This window comes from Heteronotia binoei, chromosome 6 (genome assembly GCF_032191835.1).
Source record: "Heteronotia binoei isolate CCM8104 ecotype False Entrance Well chromosome 6, APGP_CSIRO_Hbin_v1, whole genome shotgun sequence".
NCBI classification, from domain to species: domain Eukaryota; kingdom Metazoa; phylum Chordata; class Lepidosauria; order Squamata; family Gekkonidae; genus Heteronotia; species Heteronotia binoei.
Genome location: NC_083228.1, coordinates 120,971,271 through 120,997,712, shown reverse-complemented (window position 1 = coordinate 120,997,712; position 26,442 = coordinate 120,971,271). Strand labels below are relative to the sequence as shown.

The 26,442-nt window shown below is 45.3% G+C and overlaps 1 protein-coding gene across 1 annotated transcript in view; it reads right to left on the bottom strand.

Annotated features, from left to right (window-relative positions):
- The window catches only part of LOC132574197 (multiple epidermal growth factor-like domains protein 6), a 273,518-nt gene extending 249,045 nt beyond the window's left edge, over positions 1-24,473 (bottom strand). Inside the window, exon 1 of the mRNA XM_060242461.1 lies at positions 24,374-24,473. Coding sequence (XP_060098444.1) covers positions 24,374-24,428 — 55 coding nt within the window. The 5' untranslated portion in view covers positions 24,429-24,473. The remainder of the gene's footprint in view (positions 1-24,373) is intronic.
- Between the last annotated feature and the right edge of the window lie 1,969 nt (positions 24,474-26,442).

Sequence of the window (26,442 nt, the reverse complement as noted above, 5' to 3'; positions counted from 1 at the left end):
GATTTTTAAAAAATTACAGGGTTGGAAGGCAGAAACATGGGCATCTGCATGCAAAGCAAGGAGGACTTCAGCAAATCTCCAGATTAAAAGATTTCTGTCAATATATGAACATGCCATGCTCTCCTGCAATCCTAGAAGAGATGGTTTTCAAAACCACTGGCCTCAGTGCTTAAACTGCAAGTTTGCCAGAGTTCTACTCCAAGTGCATTTTTGAGCATTTGGAGATCTGAGTAACCCCCTGAGAGCGAGCATAGTGTAGTGGTTAGTGAAAGACCAAGGTTCAAATCCCCCCTTCCATCGTGAAACTCACTAGGTAACCTGCCACTCTCTCCCAGACTAAGCTACCAAGAACGGTTGTTCTGGAGATAAAACAGTTAGCCTTGTATGCCACCCTTAACTCCTGGCAGGAAGTATGGGGATATTATTATTGCTGGTTGGCTGCATGGTACAAATATTCAAAAATATTCCACTCTAATGTCTGGGCTAGACCACAACTCAGTAAACAAATGTTCGACTGATATAAGCAAGAAATTAGCCTTCAGCCCCCTAAGGAGCCCCTCTTAGGGCTGGGCTACCTGACCTCCCCACCGCATAGAAGCACTCAATGTTTGGTTCTTTGGGGTCAGAGGACTGCCATATCAGCATCAAGGTGCAGGGTTGTGCGTGCATGGACAGACCCCCTTCTGCCTAAAAGTATTGTTCTGTTGTTGGAAACAGGTTGTAGAGTCCTGCCCAGTATGGCCAGGCCAGAGCACGAAAACATAAAATTTGTGAACTGCCTTTCCATCCACCCATCTTAATACTAAGGCTTTGCTTCCTGGGTGGCAACAGAATTTGGGAAGAGGAATGAAAAATGATCCAGGATGCGTGTAACAAAAACGCCAGTAGGAAGAGTTCCTCTCCTGGCTCTCATCACTACCCTCATTACACTACTGATAGTTTAGGATGGCAATCCATTTACTACGGCAGTCAATCATTACCCTGCCAGCCTCTTGGCATTATCATTTATCCTGACAAGCGGATAATGGAGAAAACTGGGAGGTTCTGTGACTGATGAGCTCCTGCATCTAAGAAACCAGGAGGCTCATTTGTATTTTTTGGTTCAGAAGGAAGGGAAGGGAGTAGGAGGACTGGCATCATTACAAAAACCCTCCACTGAATTGCTGCTGCCCTGCAACAAGCTAGATTGGAAACAGAGTGAAATAACACAAGGGAAGACCCAGCGTATTCCTCCCACCCCTGCCCTTTGCCAGACTGGTAGCTCAGTTGCGCTGAAGACACCCCTCTCATTGTTGTTTAAACCATTTATAGTTTTATTGAAAGTTCACCCTCTCATTGTTAACCCACTCTGCTAAAAACTCCTAGGGGTGGGAATCATGGTGTTTTATGGGGGGAGAGGGGATTTTACTTGCATAAAATGTTAAAAGCACAAAGGGAACATAAGAAAAGCCCTGTTGATCAGGCTAGAGAGCCACCTAGTCCAGCATACTGTCTCACACAGCACCCAATCAGTTCCCCTCGAGGTCCAAGAACAGGGCACAGAGGCCAAGGCCTTCCCTTGACGTTGCCAGGGCTTTTTTTTTCAGCAGGAATGCACAGAAACACAGTTCTGGCTGGCTTGATGTCAGCGGGTGTGGCCTAATATGCAAATGAATTCCTGCTGGGCTTTTTCTACCAAAAAACCCGTGTGAAACAATGGTGGCATCAGGGTGTGTGGCCTAATATGCAAATGAGTTCCTGCTGGGCTTTTTCTACAAAAAAAGCCCTGCTCCTGGCACTGATATTCAGAGGCTGACTGTCTCTGAATGTGGAGGTTCCCTTTAGCAGACATGGCTAGTAGCTACTGATGGACCTGTCCTCCATGAATCTGTCTAATCCCCTTTCACAGCTGTTTATAGGATACAATTTTAAATCAAGATTTGAGTCCAGTAGCACCTTAGAGACCAACAAGATTGCGGGGGGGGGCAGAAACTTTTGAGAGTCAACACTCCCTTCATTAGATACAAGCAGGAAGAGAGATCCCTTGGCCCTCGTATCCTAGTCAGAAGGTAGGAGGGTGCTGCAAAGAAGGGAGGCAGGGCCCAAAGGTATGAAGCAAAATGTAATCAGCCTGGTTAGAACGGGGGGAAATAATGAGGAGTGGAAAATTAGCAGCTACAGTGAGCTAAGTATCTTATTCCCCAGCTACAAAAAGCAGATGAGGGGGTTGTGTAGCATGGTCATGGTGCTGGAGAGGGAGGAGTCACTGTGAACCCCATCCCACCCCACATCATTTCTCTGATCCAAAACGCTGCCTGCAATATGTAGGGGGTAAAAAAATACAACTACCCAAGTTATGATTCTCTTCTTTTCCACCTACTAGCTTAAAAGCAGCTGGGGGGGGGGCATTTTCCAAAATAGGACATGGGAGGGGGAGTTTAACCCCCTCTTCCTCAGAGCTGAAGGCCTGACCCCCATCCCCCATAGCTGTTTGTTGCATGTACATACATGACAGGATCCCTAGTATGATAGGTAGCTTAGCCCTCAAAGAATAAAGATGAGCAAACCTTGTGACTGAGATGCTCCGGTTTCATCTAAAATATATTTATTTGTAAAATGTACTTAACAACAATGGCAGGCAACAAGGGTGATCTTATAACAGCGCCCCTTTCACAAAAGAGGGAGTGCATTTTCTCAGGTTATGAGTCATTGTTTTTCTTCACCATCCAACTTAAAACTGAATATACAGGTACCTGTAATTTGACTTACACTGTCAAGTGCCCTGTAAGCGGATAGCATTATATAAATATTACTATTATTATCAGATCTTCTCCCACTTTGTGGCATGTGTTGCAACAAAAAACAGCTTTAAGAGTACTTCACCGGAAGAGGCAGAATTGCTTAGACCTCAGCTTTATATCAATAACAGGATTTCTTTTCCTCAAAAAATTTATCTTTAAAGGATGCAAAGCAAGTGTCGGCAATCCAGCTGATGGATATTGCCTCTCCCATCTCTGTCAGCTTTTCTAAGCTCCATGAGGCTACAAAATTACTGTGTGGGAAAACAGATTCAGGTCAGCAACCCTGAATATAAAGTGCTCGCAATACTGGCTACCGTCAAGGAAAGCAATTGCCTGTGAATTCTTGGTGAACCTAAAGCAATTAGATTTACAAAAAGGAAACGGTTAGAAATAAGTTCTCTATAAAAAAAGGCGAATACCAATACCATTCCCATTATTTTAGTACATCAAGACTGAAAAACCACTATCAAAATACTTCAGGCCCTGTTAAAAGGAATGGTAGTCGGTTGCCTTCAAGGTGACCGTGAAGAAGAAGTTGGCGTTTTCCAACTCTGTAGTTCAAAGAAGATTATCATGGTGCATTTTAGGGCAGCAGGAAGTGAGCTTGCAAGAGATGCTTCACACCTCGTTTTCAGCAGCCAGGTCTGTGTTGCACCAGCACGTCCACCACAAACAGCACAGGTGTCTGTGTGAGGTGCCATCAAGCTGAAACAACATATGGCAGCCCCAAAAAAGGGTTTTCAAGGCAAGTGAGAAGCAGAGGCGATTTGCCATTGCCTTCCCCTCTGCAGTCTGCCTTGGAGGCCTCCTTTTCAAGTACCAACCCTGCTTAATTTCCAAGATTTGAGGAGATCAAGCTATTCCATGGCACCTTCCCTCCCACCAATAGCATGTGTAAAGCCAACTTATGGCAACCTCATCAGGTTTTCAAGGCAACTGACTTACAGAGATGGTTTTGCCATTGCCATCCTCTGCATAGTGACCCTAGAATTCCTTGGTGGTCTCCCACCTAAATACTAACCAGGATCAACCCTGCTTAACTTCCGAGATATCATCCAATGAGCAGACTGTTGTATATCCAGATGAACAACCAGAACCTTGATAAGCCATGTTACTATGGTGTGTGTCCACTAGGGATGCACATCTGCCATTCATATTTAAAATTGATTGAACTGTCCTCAGATGCTTTACTGATTCAGCACCCTGAATAGCCCAGACTAGCACAAGCTCAAAAGCTAAGCAGGGTTGGCCATGGTTACCTTTTTGATGGGAGACCACCAAGGAAGAACAGGGCTGCTATGCAGAGGCAGGCAATGGCAAACCACCTCTGCTCATCTCTTGCCTTGAAGCCCCTAAGAGAATTACCATAAGTCAGCTGCAACTTGATTTTATTTGATGCAACATCATCAGCATCAGCATCATAGAGGGCCAGTTTGGTGTGGTGGTTAAGTGCGCGGACTCTGATCTGGGAGAACCGGGTTTGATTCCCCACTCCTCCACATGCAGCTGCTGGAATGGCCTTGGGTCAGCCATAGATATCGCAGGAGTTGTCCTTGAAAGGGCAGCTGCTGCGAGAGCCCTCTCAGCCCCACCCACTTCACAGGGTGTCTGTTGCGGGGGGAGAAGATATAGGAGATTGTAAGATGCTCTAGTCTCTGATTCAGAGAGAAGGGCGGGGTATAAAACTGCAGTCTTCATCATCATCATCAATAAGAACATAAGAACATAAGAGAAGCCATGTTAGATCAGGCCAATGGCCCATCCAGTCCAACATTCTGTGTCACACAGCGGCCAAATATATATATATATATATATATACACACACACACACACACACACACTGTGGCTAATAGCCACTGATGGACCTCTGCTCCATATTTTTATCTAACCCCTTCTTGAAGGTGGCTATGCTTGTGGACGCCACCACCTCCTGTGGCAGTGAATTCCACATGTTAATCACCCTTTGGGTGAAGAAGTACTTCCTTTTATCCGTTTTAACCTGTCTGCTCAGCAATTTCATCGAATGCCCACGAGTTCTTGTATTGTGAGAAAGGGAGAAAAGTACTTCTTTCTCTACTTTCTCCATCCCATGCATTATCTTGTAAACTTCTATCATGTCACCCCTCAGTCGACGTTTCTCCACGCTAAAGAGCCCTAAGCGTTTCAACCTTTCTTCATAGGGAAGGTGTTCCAGCCCTTTAATCATTTTAGTTGCCCTTTTCTGAACTTTCTCCAATGCTATAATATCCTTTTTGAGGTGCGGCGACCAGAACTGCACACAGTACTCCAAATGAGACCGCACCATCGATTTATACAGAGGCATTATGATACTGGCTGATTTGTTTTCAATTCCCTTCCTAATAATTCCCAGCATGGCGTTGGCCTTTTTTATTGCAAACGCACACTGTCTTGACATTTTCAGTGAATTATCTACCATGACCCCAAGATCTCTCTCTTGGTCTGTCTCTGCCAGTTCACACCCCATCAATATTTACTACTGTTTTATTTCTCGTTTCTCAAGCAGCTATCCAGAGAGAGAGAGGGTAGAAATGTACTAAATAAAAGAAACTCAGGGGTGTTTACTCCAGGAATTTGCAGCAAGCATGACTGCACCAGAAAACAGGAAGAGTCTGCTAGGATAACGGTTCCCAACCTTTTCTGTATGGTGAGTAATAAGTCCAGATCTACTTGGTATGGTGACCCATCCAGAGCTGGCCCGACTTTTTTTGGCACCCTAGGCAAACTTTGACCTCAACATCTGTCTAATGCAGCATTCCATGTTCTACAGTAGCTGGCCAGATGTTTTTGAGAAACCAGCAAACACTGCACAAAGGGCACAGCTGCCACCAACGTGAACCCCAAGCAAGTGGCATTTTGACTTACACAGCCTTTGCATAGAAATTACATTTCAATATTTGACCAGCCTCTCCTTCTCCATTGCTCCCTTTGACCTCCTCTAAGAGACTCACTGGAGTCATCCATCAGGGTACATTTTATTTTATCAACATGAATATGCAGTGAAGAAAAAAGACTTGATCCTGTTTTCCAGGATCAAGTCTTGGGTTCCGAAATACAAATGAGAGCAGGAGTGGATGGGCTGGACCACAACCCACTTTCAGAGGTTTTGTGACCCATTTTGGGAGTCCTGACCCACAATTTGGGAAACACTGTGTTAGAAGGGCAGGGGCTTTTTTCTCCCTTTGCTGCCCATACTATTAAGAGAAGGATGAGAATGCTTCTATCTCAGTTGCAAACCACTTCACCCCCAAAGTGCAACACACAGATATAGCAAGGATTACTGAGAGTATGCATGAAATACTTCTAACACTGAAAAGGCTATGCATGTATTTACTTCATTTATAACCCAATTTTCTCCCAAGGGGGGGACCCCAAAATGGCTTCCAACATTCTCCCCTTCTCCATTTTATCCTCTTGTCCAGGGCTTTTGTTGTTGTTGCAGGAACTCTTTTGCATATTAGGCTACACCCCCTTGATATAGCTAATCCTCCAAGAGCTTACAGGGCTCTTCTTATAGGGCCTACTGTAAGCTCTTGAAGGACTGGCTACATCAGGGGCTTAATATGCAAAGGGCTTCCTGCTACAAACAAAGCCCCACTCATGACAACATAAGAGGTAGGATAAGCTGACCCCATGTAACTGGCCCCAAGTCACCCAGCAGAGTTGGCAACCTCCCAGAATTGGCAGCCTGATCACCCAGTAAGCTTCCATGGCAGTGTTAGAAGCATTTCATGCATATTCTCAGTAATCCCTGCTATATCTGTGTGTTGCATGTTGGGGGTGTAGTGGTTTGCAACTGCGAGAAGTACCCTCATCCTTCTCTTAATAGTATGTGCAGCAGAGGGATAAAAAAGCCCCTGCTCTTCTAGCACAGTGTTTCCCAACCTGTGGGTCAGGACCCTCAAAATGGGTCACAAAATGGGACATCTGACCCTGGGTTTTCCGGATCCTAATTTCAATTCTCTAACCCTTACACCACACTAGCTCTCTACGTAAATACTTCTCATTACTGTCTTCACTCTATTAAAGCAAGTGATCACGCTAAAGGGTTTGAAAGCTACCATTCAGAGAAATGTTTAAAAAAAGCCAGAAGAAAACATTACATTATTTGAAGGAGAGGGGGGAAACCCTCTCACTCAGACCATCTCGTACAGCCTGGTTTCTGTTTCAGGAGGCAGAATGACAGTTGAAGAGGACAGATTACACCATACTTTTCTCTGCAGTGGGAACTCAAAGCAGCTCACAACATCATTCGCTCCCCCATTTTATTCTTTCAATAATACTGGGCAACTGGCATGAGGTCACCAAGCAACCTTCCACAGTCAGGTAGGGGATTTGAACCTAGGTCTTGCCAACTGAAACGCCAACACTCTAACTACAACAAGGGTCCCCCTTCCATGAGGTGTCTATGGGCTCAACAGTGTCCCCCAAAACCCTTTTTGGTGCCCACCAAACAAAAGTGGGTAGGTCCAGATAGGGCTTTTGCCAAGCAAGGTTTCTGATTGGCTCTGCTGATGTTTAGAAGCATTGCTTTGGCATCAACTGCCACCACAATGCAGGGACCTTCACCATGTGATGGAAGAAAAGCTGCAGCAGCCATTTTGTGGCTGCACTCACCACACTGTGTCAGAATTTCAAAGTTGCTTACAGTCTCAAAAAAGCCCCACAATACACCTTGATGGCTCTGCATGCTTCTTACAGGCAACAGACGGGGACAGGAGGGGTGCTGATACCTGTAGCACCACCCAGTTAAGACTGGAAGCTTTGCCATTAATTCCATTGTGACATCTGCAGTCATAACAACCCCCCTCAAAAAAAAAAAAACCAACCCTGTGTGCAACACTATCAAGTTAATATTCTTTGGTTTGAGCAAACGTGGAGGCGGTCTATTTTATATGCAACAATGAACGTCTAAAGCATTGCCGTTCATTCGTGAATGCCAACGATTGTTCACAAAGGTTGTCCGGCATTGAAAATCTCAAGATGCACCAGTGAACATTGAAAAGCATCGCCAGCACGATTTGGTGTACTGCCAAAAGACTGAGGTCTATTTTCAGACCCTGCAATTAGGAGATGAATTCTGTGAATGCCTGATATAAACTCCCCATTTTCCTCATTGTTTTGCTGAACATCCACCAGCAAAGCCTGACAAATCACACCGACAGAGCTTGTCAACCATCACCAGCTCGTCTTTAGGTTTTCAATCAGTCACAAAATTTGACTGGGATTATCAGCATTCACAGATGAATGCCAACTTTTGAGACATCCACTGAAACAAACAAGCACAATGTCTACCTGCCACATGCTTCCCCAGTAATTACAAAGCCTTTTAAATATTGCATTCTGGATCTTTTTCCTTCCTCCATCTTTAACCTGGCAGTGTGCCATAAAATGCTGGACCTACGACGGTTGGATGGAAGTCATAAAACCACCCCTACACCTCACCCCAAAACCACCCCTTTGGTTTGCCACATCTCCGGGGAAATCTTTGTTCCTGTTAATACTTGTTCAGTGAGCTGTCTCCCCAAATGACAAGGATTTCTGTTATCGTCCCCAACGCAAGCGGCTTCGGCGGCCACCAGTGTTATCCATTCTCCGACAGCAGTTGCTAAAACCACAGGGTTGCAGGCTCCTAATTAGATCCAGCTGCCCCAACTGTGAGCTCAGTCATATTGGAGGGAGGAAGAATACAAGGGGCTGATGGTGGGTCTCGTTCCTGACAGACAGCGTAATTAATTTTGCGGCAGATTCTTGGGGGGGGGGGGGGGAGAGGCAAAGATGAAAAGGTGCTAGAATGACTGTAACGCATTATGCAGCATAGGAACCGAACTGCTTAATCGCCAAACTCAAGGAAATACGGTGGTAATTTTTGCAGGGTGAGATAAGGAAAGGATGCATATTCTGGTTAATTTTGCAGTCCTGAGACACCTGGTGAGTAAGAACTGCACAAACATCTATCTCAGTCCTGGCTACTTTAGTATGCGGGTGGGGATTGAAGGAAAAATAAGACTTCTGTGCATCTGTCCATATATGCCCCAGAGGTTGCTTTGTTCGGCCTCCCAAGATAGGCTGACTGTCCCTGGCCCAAGAGGTGCCCATCTTGCCTCTACCAGGGCCAGGTCCTTTTCGGTTCTGGCCCCAACCTGGTGCAATCAGCTCCCTATGGAGATCCGGGCCCTACCTGGCTTGTTAGCCTTTCATAGGGCCTGTAAAACGGAGCTGTTCCACCAGATTTTCAGGTGAGGCAGCGGGCATCTATCCATTAGATCGGTTGGCCTCCCCTACTGCACTACTGTACTATCTTACTGCACTGATTTGCTGTACTGTCCTGCTACAGGAGAGCCAGTTTGGTGTAGTGGTTAAGTGTGCGGACTCTTATCTGGGAAAACCGGGTTTGATTCCCCACTCCTCCACTTGCACCTGCTGGAGTGGCCTTGGGTCAGCCATAGCTCTGGCAGAGGTTGTCCTTGAAAGGGCAGCTGCTGTGAGAGCCCTCTCAGCCCCACCCACCTCACAGGGTGTCTGTTGTGGGGGAGGAAGGTAAAGGAGATTGTGAGCCGCTCTGAGACTCTTTGGAGTGGAGGGCGGGATATAAATCCAATATCATCATCTTCTTCTACATCATTTTATTATACTGTCCAACTGGACCATTTTGTTGTACTGAATATTGAAATTGGGTTTTTATTGTTATGCTGTTATGATTTTATTGTGGTTTTATTTATGTTGTACTCCGCTCTGAGCCCCTATGGGGGAATTGTCAGACTATAAACAAATAATAATAATTTGCCACTCCAGATTAGGAGACTGTCATAAATCTGCCTGAGTCGATGCATGTTTATATGCATGTAGCATGTTTGTGTGAATATCAAGCATGTTCTCTTCTTTGTGCCACCATCCCAAACCAAAACCCAGCCTCCTTCATTATCAGCGTCTTGGGGAACACTAGCAAAGGCTGCCTCGGAGCGAGTACAAAGGGCAGAGTTTTCCCAACTACTTCAGCCCCTTCTCCTGTGCTTGCGTGTTTGAGTGTGAGCGAACATTTAAGGTGCACAAGGAGGAGTTTGAATCACACGGTCCGCTCTGTTAAACAGGAAAAGTTTATTGTTACAAAATTAAGCTGCAGCATGAGATGGGGAAAATAGCTATCCTGCCTACTGGTTTACAGATCTAAGGAAAATAATAGGAACAATAAAGTACTAAGCAAAATTTAACATTATGTAAGATTTGCCTCTGACATTCCCCTTTGGATGTCCAGGGAACAAAGGCACATCCTGACCTCCGCCTGCTCCATGCAGAGGAATCTGACCCCCAGCATTAGAACGACAAATGGGTGTTACCAGACTTTTAATCCTTCCTGCCTTAGCTCTTACCCAATCGGATTAAAGATGACCCCCAATCAATCCAAGGTACATATCCCACACACCTCAGGATCCAGATCATGTTTTACAACAGCTATCCATCTTACCCTTCCTGGCAGGTACAGCAAACGGCTATCTTTCTGTAGAACTGCATCTCTGCTCTGACCTCACTGTGCATTTTATGGCTCTGGGAAAACAAGTGGCTGTCAAGGTCCCAGACACTCTCTGGTACATTTCAAAACACCTTAGATCTCTGGGGCATGACAGAGACCACATAGGTTATAGTTCTACCTTCCACTCTCTTGTAATCGGCATCCGCTTTCCATGCAGAAGTTCCCAGGTTCAATTCCTAGCATCTAGAGTTAAGAGGATCAGGTAGTAAGTGATGTGAATGACCTCTACTGAAGACCCTGGAGAACTGCTGCCAGTCAGAATTGACAAAATTGACCTTGAGAGGCCAATGGTCTGATTTAATGTGTTCTACCTCAATAAATTCCATGTCCTCCAAGCAATCCTGGAATGTAAGGGGGGGGCTAGTTGGTTTCTATAATGTATCCTCTCAGCTCTTGCATCCTGTCCAAAAACAAAGACGGAAGCCACTAAGAGACCCTGGGCCAGTCTCTCTCATTCTCTTTCTCCCAGCCTAACCCAATCTTCGACCTCTAGGTCAGGGCTGTTGGGTCACAGACCCCTACAGAGCTGCTATTTGAAAGAAACTGTGGATAATACACGCATGTAGAAAATGAAACAACCATGCAATTTGTGTGTATGTGTGTGGAGGGGAATTTGGCTACTTTATTCTGGTATTAACTGGAAATCCTTTTGAGAACTATTATTGTAAACTGCCTTGAACCATAAGGAAAGGCGGGGTAAAGTCTCTTTGCACACATGCTGAGAGGAGCAACAGTTAAGGTAATTCAGTGGTGAAGAAGATTCCTCCACTGCTCTAAACCTTGGCTTGTTCCTCACTACACAACTCTGGTTTCTCAGCTTGTGTTTCTTTGGCCATAAGTTTGTTACCCACAGACCTAGTCTTGACACAGAAATGTTTATAACTCTGCTCTTCCTCTTTTCATCGAGGAAGTCTAAGGGTTGCTATGCAGAGGTAGGCAATGGCAAATCACCTCTGTTCATCACTTGCCTTGAAAACCCCATGAGGGGTTGCCATAAGTCAGCTGCAACTTGATGACACTTCCCACCACGATTTATTTACTACATACTCCATTTCAGCCCTGACCTGAACAGCCTGATCACATCAAGTCTTGGAAGCTAAGCAGTATTTGGATGGGAAACCGTCAAAGAAGTCCAGGGCTGCTACAAAGAGGCAAGCAGTGGCCAGCCACCTCCAAATGCCTTGCCTTGAAACCCCTACCAAGTCACCATAAATCAGCTGTGACTTGGCTGCACTTTATCCGCACTCTCTCATCTCCCCCCCCCCACTTTTACTATATCTTCAGAGTAACCCCATGAGTTAAGTCAGGCTGAGTTTGTGACTGGACCAAGATCATCCTGAAAGCCTCAACACCAAAGTGAGGATTAACCCTGGTTCCCCCTGGTTCCACTCCAACCACCACTGGGGGGGAGGGGGAAATCTGCTCAGTCTTCCCTATGACCCCTATATCTATCACATTTTCATCCGGACCTTCCTTCAAGGAGTTTAGGGTGGCGTATGTTGCTATCCCCTCCTCCAGTTTACCCTAAACGAGCCTTGAAAGACCAGAAAGGACATGGTTGAAGATCAGCCAGTGAGCTTAAGGGTTATGCAGTTTCCTTGGTCCTAATCTGACACCGTACACACTATACTGCACTGGCTTTTGGGAACACTGCTGTAATGGTCAAGGCTCCCCAATAAGAGTCCCTAAAGTGCTCCCTCTCAGAGTCACCAAAACAAACTCTCCTGCCACTTGTGTCACAAAGATGGGCAATTCATTGGTAACAGCAGCAGCAAAAGCCACCATTTCCCCCCTCCACCACCTCACGACCCCCATCTTTCTCTGGCCATGTTTGCTTCCTTGTTTACCTAAGAATTGCAAATGGCAATAGCCGAAGAAACACACATTTATTTCTAGTTAGTCCAGCTTCCCCCAAAGTAAACAGCCTCTTCAGACTCCCGTATTAAAGTTGCATTTGTTCTCAACTGGTTATTCTTGAACCCATTTGCTGCTGTCACATTTGTTCTGCACTCTGCGGTTCGCCAGCCCGCCTACCCGTTGCTCTGCGCTAATAGCTTGAAAGTTCAGGTACTCAAGGGCAGTTTGTCAAGATGCGCGGATTAATATCTTGTCACACCTGGGAAGCAACCAGGCAATGATTTTTCAATCTGCATTTCACAGTTTCCATTGCAAACCTCCAAGCTTCATTTCTCCTACTTTTTTTTTTTCTTGGCATTGCTAAAGGGAACTTTAATTTGGGGGGCAAGGGTTACATTGTGTTAGTAGTGATGAAAAAAATACAGGTTAAGTGCTCTTCCTCTGCAACTTTGAATCAGGAAATAGAGACACATAGATAGGACCATGATTTCTTGCGGTGCTTTTCAACAACCTTGAAATTTTTCACCAAGAACAGTTAACAGTCTGGAGTTTTTCTTCTAATAGAAATGAGTGCAAACAATGAGCATATTGTATGAAAATCACATGAAGCTGCCTTATACTGAATCAGACCATTGGTCCATCAAGGTCAGTATTGTCTACTCAGAATGGCAGAGGCTCTCCAGGGTCTCAGGCAGAGGTCTATCACATCACCTGCTACCAGACCCTTCAACTGGAGATGCCGGGCATTGAACCGCGAACCTTCTGCCACTGAGCCACAGTGGAGCCCTAGTAGACTGGACCAACTGGTCCCTTAAGTCCAGGAGTCCCTGACCATTTTAAGCCTGTGAGCACCTTAGAAATAATGACAGTATGGTGGGCACTGCTCCCGCTTACTTCCACTCACACAGTGAAGATTCTGGTGTAGTGGCTACCAAAGCAATGTTTTCCAAAAAACTGCATAGTCAATCAAAAGCCCTGCTGGAAAAAAAGCTTGACCTGGCCATGCCCATTTCCTAAAAACAACTGGTAGGTGCCAGAAAAGGTGTTGATGGGCACCATGACACCCATGGGTACCAAGTTGGGGGGGGCCCTCCTCTAGTCCAACATATTGCTTCCATCCAGGTGGCAAAGGTGACAAACAGCTGCTATACAAGGCAACACAGACTTTGGCGGGGGGGGGGGGGGGAGAACCAACAGACTTTGAACATGGAAGCTCCATTTAGCCACCCGGGTTGTTCTGCATAACATTTGCTTGACCTTCTTTTAGAGCCATTTCAACCACAGCTACATCATGTGGACTAAATTCCATAAGTTATGAGCTGCTGCTGCTGCTGTTGTTGATTTCTATCCCACCCTCTCTGCAAGTTGACTCAGGGCAGCTAACGATCATTTAAAACAACAATTTAAAACAATAAAACTTAAACAATTAAAACCACATTTATGGGGCTACTCAGAAATTTTTGATATAGGTGGGGTCACAACTTTCTTCATTCAGCAGTCCACTTAATTGATGTCATGATTTCTTCTTTTTCTGACAGTGATCCTTATGATGGCTCCAGTTCCTTGTAATTAATGTTGCTTGGCAGTATAAAAGTGGCAGTCCTATCCCATTTAAGTATTATAGGCCAGTCAAAATAATTCAGGTCCTACAGAATTGGGAGAGATCCCACAGGGCTCTTATGGGTTCTGGGAGGGCATTCCACATCACTGGTGCTGCCACCGAGAAGGCCCTAGCCCTTGCAGAGCTCAGTCTGGCCTCCCTTGGTCCAGGGATAGATAGCAGATTTTGTGTTCCCGAATGCAGTGCTCTCTGGGGAACATATGGAGAAAGACAATCCCGTAGATAGACAAATCCTCAGCCACATAGAGCTTTAAAGGTCAATACCAGCACCTTGAAATGGACTCTGAACACAATAGGTAGCCAGTGCAGCTTTTTCCTAGAAGACAGTGGGCCCTCCCGGGAAAAGCATAAAGAGATTTGGAAGTGATATGAGGGAACGAGCAAAATTTTCACCTATCCTTCCTTCAGCAGAAATCTTCAACCACAGTCGACACATAATTTAATAAACTTCTGTTGTGTTCCAGTTTGTGTTGTGTTCCAGCTTGGTGTAGTGGTTAAGTGCGCTGGACTCTTATTTGGGAGAACCGGGTTTGATTCCCCACTCCTCCACTTGCACCTGCTGAGATGGCCTTGGGTCAGCCATAGCTTTCATAGAAGCTGTCCTTGAAAGGGCAGCTGCTGTAAAAGCACTCTCAGCCCCACCTACCTACAGAGTGTTTGTTGTGGGGGTGGGGAAGGTAGAGGAGATTGTGACCACTCTGAGATTCAGAGTATAGGGCGGGATATAAATCCAAAATCATCATCTTCTTCCCCTTTCCCCTTAAGTAGCCTTTAATTATTCCTAAACTACTGGGCTCATTACAGAGCCCTTCCTTACACAGAAAATATACCAACAATAATCCTGGCTGCTCTTCTCTGCGCTTTTTTTCAGCTCTACAATATCCTTTTATCAAGATGGCATGATAGCTGTAAACAGTCTCACACACACAGCCATTTTTAAAATCTGTTTGATCGCTTTCGTCTTGGATGCCTATTTTTTCAGATTGACTTGGACTGTAAGATCCAAATTGCTATTGTGTAACAGATGCAGCGCTGCCCTTCCTGAAGTCACGGCACTGCTTGCTCTTCAGCCTTTGGTGCCAACTGGGCAAAAGGTTTCTCTGCCTCCAGCTTCCCTGGTCCAGGGGCCCTGTGTGCAAACCAGGCAGGAAAGCCATCAGCAGGCCTGCAACTTTGACCGTATCGCAATCCATGCTGCACAAAGCTGCCCTTGAATTGCTGCTTGCCATGCAGATCTTTAAAAGCACCAGAGCCAAAAAGCAGCGCCCTTAGCACAAAATAACTTCGGCAATTACTAAGCATTTTCCCCTCAGGAGATGCTGTCTTTTTTTTTTACAACATGGAAATAGCAGTCATGGAACAGCTATCCAGACTGAATTTCTGCTATTCAAGCACCCGTTGAAGGTACAGGATGGGGGGGGGGGGGGGAGAGAAAGAACGAGAGACACAGAGTATCCCCCTAACAGGAAATAATTCTCTTATTGGCATTGGACCTCCTGGACCAAAGAAAAGCAGTGGAAAATGACAAATTGCATCACTTTAATTCTATCATGGGCATTCAGCCTTTTCCCTGCATGGTGTTTTAAGGACACCCCCTAAAACACTTTTACAAATGGGACCTAATTCAAGCATGATGGTGGTAGAAAGTGCCATCAGGTCGCAGCCAACTTACAGCAACCCCATAAAACTTTTAAGGCTTTCAGTGGTGGTTTGTCATTGCCTGCCTCTGTGTAGCAACCCTAGACTCCCTTGGTGGTCCCCAGGGCTTTTTTTGGTAGCAGGAACTCCTTTGCATATTAGGCCACACCCCTTGATATAGGCAATCCTCCAAGAGCTTACGGTAGAACCTGTAAGAACAGCCCTGTAAGCTCTCAGAGGATTGGCTACATCAGGGGTGTGTGTCCTAATATACAAAGGCATCTGCTACAAAAAAAGCCTTGGTGGTCTCCCATCCAAGTAGTAAACCAGGGCTGACCCTGCTTAGCTAGTCTGGGCCTTTCAGACATGGCATGCCCAAAACAAACTCCTAGTACTATGTTCAGCTGCAGCCAGATTTTTTAAAGCTTTTCTTTATTCACCAGCATGATGAACGCTGGAAAAAACCTGGCGATTCTCTCCTGATCGTTTTTTGTTAAACCAACAGGGTTTCTTCACTCTCTTGCAGGGTCCCCTCCTCCCCGCCCTCTTCTCAGAGCTTCTGTCAGGCAGATGCACCTTCAACACAGGCCTACGGCTCTTCAATTTCATCCCCCAAGTCACACTCAGTTCTTGGCAAACTCCCTGCTCCTTCCTCAGCAATAATTCTCACCAAGTTCCCACAATCATTTTAACCCTTCTAGAAGGTCAGGTACAACCACAAGCACCATGACTAGGCTCCTTCCTACCAAGCAGGAAGGGAAATGGTTTTCTTCAGAGGGAAGGCGAGCACCACCATGTGAGGTAAAATGAAACAAACATTGAGGGTACCAGGAGGGCTGGAGAACTGATAGCATAAAAGGTTATGTTTTTCATTTACTAAAACAAGCAGCCATCTTGCTTTTACATAAGTTACATGAAAATGTCAGTGTTTTCCAGAAACAGTGCAGGTCAGAGGTTTCCAAAACACACAGGAAAGACTTATATCCTGCTGAAATTTTTACCTAAGAGAAAACACTCTGAGGGATATTTGAGCCTCCTGCTGTGAGTTCTGATTACAAGCCAATTATTGCTACAGTTCTGCCAGCCCGCTTTGGTAGGGTGGGGGGGAATGAAGCTTACGATACTTTTTTAACCACAGTTTACTGGTAATAATCTAGTTAACTCCATCTGCTTCCACATGGAAATGATTCCTTGTTGAACACTTATTTCTACGAGCACGAAGACATTGATAGCATTAATGGAGGGTCCACACAGAGAGAGCCTCTTTTCTTGCCTCCATTTTCCCTTCTCCTCATCACCAGAGGACTTCTTTGCAACTTTATTAAGCAGCAGCAGCAGCTAAATCCAGGGCCGAGCCTGCCACTAGGCAAACTAGGCAATTGCTTAGGGTGCTGGCCTTCTGGAGTCGCCAAATTGGGTGCTCCCCATGTGACTTGGTGACATTATCATGGGGGAGGGGCACCAGAAGTTAGCCTTGCCTAGGGTACCAGACAGTCTATGGCTATATCGCTGTCATGTAATGATGCTATAGTATAACAATACAACAAGTGATTTAATAAAGCCAGCAAAAATCGCACTGTGGTTTGTATTTTGGGGGAGGGCAGGATGCCAACACAAGGGGAAACAACACTGCTGTAGATGAGGAAGTATGGAAATCCACATCTTCCTATCCACGTGGTAAGCAAACCTGCTTTGAGATAGATAACTCCAGAAAGGCTGTACAAAGCTGTTTTTGGAAAGAACAGACCAACGTAAGAGTGGTGACAGAAGAGTGTGACCATGGGCAACTGGGAGAGCAGGTTGGGTGAAAGGTTTTCAAAAAGAAGCTGCTGTTTTAGACAGAAGCACCTCCTGTGAGAAGCCTCCAAGGCAGCTGCACTTCGCATTGGCTTGGAAACATCACCAGGGCCCGGTATGCCAAGGAAAACCTAGAATTCAAACGGGAGCAAAGAGGACTTCTTTCACATCCATAAAACTATTTCAACTTGGTTTGGAGCAGCGGAGAGAGCTGCCGTGTGCTGCTGATCAGCGATGAACCAACAGCCCCTGATCAGAGATTCAAGGCTGGAGCTGACAGATTCATTCTAAGTATTTTCATCTCATCATCGCTACTACTTAAAGCCACATTTTGTACCGCAAGAGACTCGGAACAGAGTGCGTAATTGCAAGTGAACACCAGCTTTTCTCTATAATGCACTAGGAGAATGTCATCCCCAAGCCCTGACTGAGGACAGAAAGGAAAGACCAATTTCTCACTAGCATTGCTCCGCCCAGGGCTTCTGTTTCACCTGGCACAAGTGACCAGTTTCCCACCAGTTGCCCTGGGGCTCCCCTCCAGTTCCCCACATGCTTTTGTGATGCTGTCTTTTAAGTATCACAGTGCCACGTGGGGAATTGGAAGCAAAACTGGTGGAAAATTGATTGCTTGGACCGGGGAAACAGAAGCCAAGGGGTGGAGCAACGCTAGTGAGATATCAGTGGAAGAGTGCACCTGTCTCCCCCATTTCTTCTCTTCCAAACTTCTATCCCTTATCAGCAAATTTCAAAGTTAACTATTGCTTACGATGCTTCTCTTCCCACCCTCAACAATGTGCACCATCAATTATGATTGCCCCTGCCTAGGACTGCCAGCACAAAGCTGGAATCCAGCAAGAGACTGCTTGGAGCAGGGCTCATTGCATCCAGGCAGCAGAAATTAATGGGTTTCCCAAATCAAACTGAGCAGCCATGATGACTACGCATATCTATCACTTGGGTCATTCCCATATTCTAAGCTCAAACCCCATCATGAATTTCATAGCCATCTCTCCCAGGTGATAGCCAAGTCAATAAGGTGAGGGCACCAGCATCTTCTCCTAAATAATTTCACATCTCATTTTGTTTTTCTTTTGTGTTGGAGCCACAGGGCGGCAGACAATTAATGTACCACCAGCTTAAGCGGCTGCCTTATGTCTATGGACTGAAGTTACCACTTCTTTTGACCAAGCACAGTGGGGGTTGGCATTCCGTTATAACAGGATAACTTCCTTTCAAGTTGAAATATCAGAATGAATATTGGTGAGTTTTGTAAGTTTCAAAAGCAATTTTAGATTTCCAGTTCTTTAGCCAAATAGACACCTGCACCTCAATTCAAGCTGCGGGGGAGGGGGGGGGAAATGCAAGACATATGGTGCACTACTTCTCAAGCATTGATCTCTCAGTGGAAGTTGCAAGGAATGCCAATATAATATCAATACTGTTCTTCAGTTTGGTCTAGTGGTTAAGTGTGAGGAGAACCAGGTTTGATTTCCCTCTCCTCCACTTACAGCTGCTGGAATGGCCTTGGATCATCCATAGCTCTCGTAGGAGTTGTCCTTGAAAGGGCAGCTGCTGTAAGAGCTCTCTCAGCCCCACCCACCTCACAGGGTGTCTGTTGTGGGGGGAGAAGATATAGGAGATCGTAAGCTGCTCTGAGTCTCTGATTCAGAGAGAAAGGCGGAGTATAAATTTATTTTTTTATTTTTTTATTTTTTTATTTGGGATTTGTATCCCGCCCTTCCCACAAGTGGCTCAGGGCGGCTAAATCTGCAGTTGTCTTCTTCATTTGAAGTCTGAACATGGTTTAGTTTGCAGGAGTTGGAGAAAATATGCAAAAATGTTCATTCATCCAAACCGCCCCCCCCCCCCCCCACTTCTAGAATGTCATGCCACCTACAAAGATGGAAACACTATTGAGGGCTGGTAGGGAAGAGAAGCAAATGGTAGCACAAGGACCCTGTTAAACACTACTGATGTTCTGCCAGTAATTCAGTCTCACTTCTGATATCAGATATCTTGGTAGCCCTTGAAGGAAAAGATCTGGTCCTTTAAAAGGCAGTACTCTGCTTTCCCTGATTGTGAACATTCACTTTCTTTAAAAAGACCATCTTCTTCCATTGGAAGAACTGGAATAAAAATGCAAATACAGCTATTTCAAAGGGGGAAACGGCACTTGGTTCTAAAAAAAAAAAAGGGGGAACAAACCTTAGAAGTAAAAACAGGCAAGCCTTGCATCTCTAATACTGGTTACCAAGCAAGAGGCTACCTCATCCCAAATTTTAATCCTTTTTTTTTTCCCCAATAAAATTTTACTGTCAGTAAAATCCCAATGAAATTCAAAAAACAGGCAGGGATTGTCTTTCCACCCCACTGTTCTGCGAGCCTCATTCTATGAATCATAATCAAAATAACCCCGACATTGAAATACCTCCTGTTTCAAGCTTACTAAATACACGATAACAGCTCGCAGGGACTCATTAGGCTTTATCTCGTAAATTGCATGGGAATGGCTTCTTATTACAGATTATGATACCCCTGGGCTGTCCTCAGTCATGTCAGGGAACTGTTAAAAGCCTTCTACACACCACAGCTCAATGTAATGCATTAATAATGGCTCCGTTTTCCAAAAGCAACTCACGACCCTTTTCCTCCTGATGCAGTCGATGGCTGATGCAGATGCCCAATAACAAGATATTGGGGGGGGGAGGGGGCAACGCGGAGAGATTACTCAGGTTAGAAATGTACATTCAACACACTTTGGTATTTAAAGAAAAAAAAACAGATTTAACCCAATCCTGTCCTTTCTGTATGTCCACAGAGTCCTACACTGATAGCCCTCCATTCTGTAGTTATGGAACTCAAGGCACCATGCACAAAGTCCCCATGAGGCCTCCTAACCAGGGACTGACCAGCGCCAGACCTGCTTAGCTGCATTTCTTACATGCAGGCAGGGGTGGAACTCTAGCAGAAGCTCCTTTGCATATTAGGCCACACACCTCTGATGTAGCCAATCCTCCAAGAGCTTACAAAAAAGAGCCTTGTAAGCTCTTGAAGGATTGGCCACGTCAGGGGTGTGTGGCCTAATATGCAAAGGAGCTCCCTGCTAGAATTCCATCCCTGTGTTACATGTGTCATTTAGATATATCAGAAAAAGGAGGTCCTGACTAGCCACAAGGCGTTTGCTAGACAAAGGCATTAATACTCATAATACATTCTTTGTTTCCACTTTGTTATTTATGTTCTGCTTTCCTTCCAAGATGGTACTCAAGATGGTACTCAAGGGAGCATAGAAGGGGTTTCCCAGGTACTCCTCCATCTAGGCATAGCCAGATTCATATCAGCTAAGTTTCAACATGGTTATTTTATCATTGTGATGGTCAGAGGTAAGGCAGTATGGGTCAGGATCAGTATGGGGCAGTATTCAGTTCCAGGAAGTGGCCAGTGGTACCTCTCACTTTCTGCTTTGATGCCCCAACCCCCTTGGGAAAAACAGTACCAGTAACTAAGAAAGACAATTACTTTCATCACCCCTTCTGGCCTGGACTTTTGATGCAACCTACCTTAGATAAGGGCATAGTCCAACTGAGTCATGATTATCAACTGAAGACCAATGATAACAATGGGAAGTAACACCAAATAGCAGCTGACTTAAGGCAACCCACTGAGGTTTTTAAGGCAAGAACAGCAGAGGTGGTTTACCATTTACTCTGTACCTCTCCCTCGGTGGACTCTCATCCAAATATTAATGAGGGCTGACCATGCTTAGCTTCAAAGATCTAATGAGACTGGGCTAACCTAGGCCACTCAGGTCAGAGACAGACATTACTACCAGTATGAATGAAAATGAATTAACCCTTAAAAGGTCAGTAAGACGTTGATCATATGAACTTGATATCAGGGTGCAGCAGTTATCTCAGGGTTCTTTCCCAAGACAACTAACTCCCATTTCAAGAGTTTTCCACGAGAGCAGGGGTGGCCACCGATAGCTCTCCAGATGTTTTTGCCCACAACTCCCATCAGCCCGAGCCATTGGCCATGCTGGCTGGGGCTGATGGGAGTTGTAGGCAAAAAACATTTGGAGAGCTACCGTTGGCCACCCCTGAACTAGAGAGAAGGTATTTCAAACCTACAGCCTTTCTGAAGATCTTTGGTCCAATTCAGCTTTGCTATAAAAGCAGTAGTTACAAACACCATAGCAACCTCAGAACACACACCTGGTAGAGCTGTTTGCAACAGTTATGGTGTGAGGGGAAAGCTTTTGCATTCCTTTCCAAGGAGAGCAAATGACCCTGAACCATTATTTACCAATCGATTTTTTTTCCACCTATAGTATCTGATTTGCAGATCTACTCCCAGCAGCTTCTCAATAGCCACTAACAAACAATGAAACTTTAGAAGCGATGACTGCAGAAATCCCATTCAGATGCTCAGCAATTGGTAGAAAGTGTGCAGACCCACCAAGATTTTTTAAAAAAACACCTCCCCCTCCCCCCTCCCATTGCAGAGAACCAGAAACAGCAGACTAAGCAGCATTGTTTTCACGGTGTCATGTCAGCACTCGTCAGCTCCCCAGGAAATAACTACCACACAATCTTGTTTGGATTCCAGGATCTGACCTTATCGCTTGCACATACTGCAGCTCCAACACAATTCCCCCCCCCCCCCCCCCGCTTTTGAATGCCATATGCCTTGGCTGCTCCAGGGAATGCCGCAGCGCTTAGACATTAAAAGTAATCGCTACATTGACAACTGGAGATTTGAAGCATGGCCCCGGATTCCTCTGGCATTCCCTTGTCGAAGCCAAAGGGAGCACTGAAGTTTCTGCTGAAGTTGACGTTGTGCAGATGCGAATGGAAACAGGGCCCTGTCGTTTTTGTGCTTCCAACAGAACGATCTACATCTGCTAACAACTTTTTAATGGCTTGTTTTTATATTGAGAATCTTATGGTCTTTTAATTTCTTTTATTGTATCATTTGTATTTATTGACTTATCGAGGATTTTCTTTATATCCCACCTTTCTCCCAGTGAGAACCCAAGACAGATGACAAGAGATAAAGATAACTGATCATCCATTTAAATTAACAAAGATAATTGAAACAGATAACTTCGCCAGCTTCACCAAAGCCCATTCAAGCTGCTCCATAAGGTCTCTTAAATCATACCTCTGGGCATTAGAGCAGGGGTCACTGGAGGAATGGGGGGAACCTGCGAATTTAATGCGTTACGCAGGGGGTTAGACTAGATGGCTCTTGGTCTCCCTTTGCCCTCTATGATTTTATGCTATTGTCTTGCAGCTGTGCCACAAGGCCTTCAGGGTCAGTGTCTGCCTCACCACTTCCAGGATGCCATTCCATACCAGGCATGACCATCACAGAACACACCCTAAGGACAGTCTTGTGCAGGGCTTTTTTTTTTTTTTTTTTTTGCAGGAATGCACAGGCATGCAGTTCCAGCTGCCTTTTGTGTTGGGGGTGCGGCCTCAGGGGTAGAATTCTAGCAGGAGCTCCTTTGCATATTAGGCCACACACCCCTGATGTAGCCAATTCTCTTGGAGGATTGGCTACACCAGGGGTATGTGGCCTAATATGCAAAGGAGTTCCTGCTAGAATTCCATCCCTGTGTGGCCTAATATGCAAACAAGTTTCTGCTGGGCTTTTTCTACAAAAAGGCCCTGTCTGAAACAATGTCAGGGGGTGTGGCCTAATATGCATATGAGTTTCTGTAGGGCTTTTTCTACCAAGAAAAGCCCTGATCTTGTGTTACTTTCTGAGCCACCAGCAAGCAGGTCTCCGGAGAGGCAGCACGAAACAGTTTTTTTAAAAAACCAACTTTACATTGCATCTGTAAAGGTTCTATTCACGCAGACAAGAATGACTCATCCAATTTCCTCCATGCAATTTAAGCTTAGAAATGAATGATGATGACATCAGTGTCATTAAACTACCTTGGTGAACATTCCACTGCTGAATGAGAACTCTCTCAGCATTCCAGATCCCCATAAATGTATACGTGACCCAGTTCCAACACCCTTACCTGAGATGTGGTGGGAAAGATTTCATTTAGAAAGTTAACGGTTGCCAAATGCTTCAGACCATATTATTTATATGGAGACACCAGCGCAACTCTTCCTCCTCGCCTTGCAATTCTGCTCCTCCATAAGCCAGCAAGACCCAAGAGTTTTAGTCATAGGTACAAAGCAGCCTCCTGCAAGCCCCAACTGAATGACGGATGCACAGAACTCTTACCCCCATCTAGGCAACCCCAGATTCTGTGGGCCACAGAATGTTTGCAGTCGTAGAAAGACAGTGTAATGAACTTAAGAGGGTCCAACAGAACTAAGCCACTGCAGTTTGAATCTCTCTCAGTGGATTTCCATGCAATTATATTAGGCTTGCCAAGTTCTAAACCAGGGGTGTCAAAACTCATTTGTTATGAGGGCTGGATATGACATAAATGAAACCTTGTCGGGCTGGGCTATGTCAGGCCAGGCCATGTGCATAACTATTCAAGATTAGGCAACAGAGATATAAACTTTATAATGGACACGGACAAACACAATTAAAGATTTAAAAAAAAAATAATAAAATATGTTTAAAACATTAGCGCTCATTAAAGGTGTTTTATTTGTATTTCTCCCATGGGATCTGGGCAACTGGCTAAAGGAAACTCTGGCTCTTTCCCTCCTTCCGCAGGGGACCAGGAGGGGGGGAGCCTCAATCAATGAAAATAGAGGTTTTGCTCTGTAGCTCCTGTGTGATTGAGCAAGCCTTCCAAGGCAAGCAGCGATGCAGAATGAAGCAAGAGAGAAGGGGAAGGAAGCAGGAAAGAGCCAATTGCTCAAGGGCCTGATAGGAGCCTTCCGGGGGCCTGATTCGGCCCCTGGGCAGCATTGACACCCCTGCTTTGGAGCTCTCCTGAAATTAAAACTGATCTCCAGACCACAGAAATCAGTTCTCCTGGAGAAAATGGCAGCTTCAGAAGGTGGACTCTATGGCATCACACCCCTGCTAAGCTCCTTCACCTCCATCCCTAGGCACTGGTCACCAAATCTCCAAGAACTTTCCAAGCCAGACTTGGCAACTGTAAATAAAGGTAAAAGGACCCATTTCAAGATAGAAGCTCCAACTCACCATACTGGCAGCGTGGCCCCTGAAATCCCTCTGGACACTGGCACAGCTGAGACATTCCACCGTAGCATTTCCCACCGTTAAAGCAAGTTCCAACTGAGCATGAAGCTGGAGAACAAAGCAGGAGTCAACGAAGAAGTGTTAATGTATGAAATCTGCAAAGTCTCCAGGACAAATTATATATATATATATATATATTCAGCTCCTACTTAACCATCGATTTGCACAATTCGACCTTCCACGCAAACACTGTATGACAAGAAGCTGAAGAGCACTACCAAATACAAAAGGGAGCTACCCGTATCTTTCTAACAAGTTTGCTTCCACACATAAGCATCTGGAGGCCAGCAGTTAGAACAAGAATTTATGCTTGGCATGTGGAAGGTTCCAGGGTTCAATGCTGGCATCTCTAGTTAAACAACCTTAGGTGACAGCTTATAGGAAGGACCTTTCTCTCCTATGGCCCTGAAGAGCTGCTACCTGCCATGGTGGGCCATGCTGAGATACAGAAGCCAATGGTCTGCTTTAGCAAATGGCAAAGCAAGAGTCAAGTGGCACCTTTAAGACCAGCCAAGTTTTATTCAGAATGTAGGCTTTCATTTGCTCTAAGCACACTTCATCAGACAATAGTATGGAACGGCAAGCAGTCCTAAATATAGAGAAAGTGGGCAGTGAGTTAGTATGCAGAGCCATGGGAATGTTTTTTAGTGGATTAAAAGAATCACAAGTTGAGGTCCAGTGTTTGTCGTGGTTCTTTTAATCTGCTAAAAAACACTCCCATGACTCTGCACACGAACCCACTGCCCACTTTCTCTATATTTAGGACTGCTTGCCGTTCCATACTATTGTCTGATGACGTGTGCTTAGAGCAAACGAAAGCCTACATTCTGAATAAAACTTGGCTGGTCTTAAAACTTGACTCTTGCTTTGTTCTACTGCTTCAGACCAACACGGCTGCCCACCTGAATCTAGCACATGAAAGTTTCAAATACACCGAAGCTCACTAGAGGCTTTCAGTTTTGTTTAATGAGTCCACTTGAAGAGAACATCTAAGGCAGGGCTCCTATCCAGGACTTGCCAAGTGTTTTAGGAAGCAGGCAGGCCAGGTGGGCCTTTTGATCAGAGGAGTTTCTGATTGGCTATGCAGATATTTTTTTTAAAGGTGCTTCAGCAACAGTTGTCACCACAGTACAAGGATCTTCACTGCATGACTAATGATCTTCACTGCGTGACCTGAGTTGCCATCTTTACATAGGGCCTGTAAAACGGAGCTGTTCCAGCAGGCTTTGGGGTGAGGCAGCGGACGTCCATAATACATCTAACTCAGCCTCCCTTGTTATGTCATTCCACCTCTTATCGGGCCTACGGCTGAAGTATTGATTATTTCATTATGCCAGACCTGCTTTTGTTGAAATTGCTGATTGATTTTATTATTTTAATGGCGTGTTTTTATTAATTAATTGCCGTGATTCATTATTGTTATTGTTGATATGTTGTACTCCTCCCTGAGTCCGTTCACAGGAAAGGGCGGAATAGGAATCAGCTAATTAACTAAATAAGCTGTGTGTCTGCAAGAAAATATTTTTAAACAATATGTTCATTTGGTGTAGCCAGTTTGGTGTAATGGTTAAGTGTGAGGACTCTTATCTGGGAGAACCGGGTTTGATTCCCCACTCCTCCACTTGTACCTGCTAGCATGGCCTTGGGTCAGCCATAGCTCTGGCAGAGGTTGTCCTTGAAAGGGCAGCTGCTGTGAGAGCCCTCTCCAGCCCCACCCACCTCACAGGGTGTTTGTTGTGGGGGAGGAAGGTAAAGGAGATTGTGAGCCGCTCTGAGACTCTTTGGAGTGGAGGGTGGGATATAAATCCAATATCATCTTCTTCATTTAAGAAAATGCATCATGTTAAACAGAGCTTCTGGCTGAAATGTTCAAGAGTTACTATCGAAGTTATGCAATAACCTCACTCCCTAAGATTCTGTTGGTGCCACCCCTTGTGATTGCCATTTTGGGGTTAGCTCCACCATCCACAGGCTCAATAAAAAGGTTGGGGATCCCTGATCTAAGGTATGTG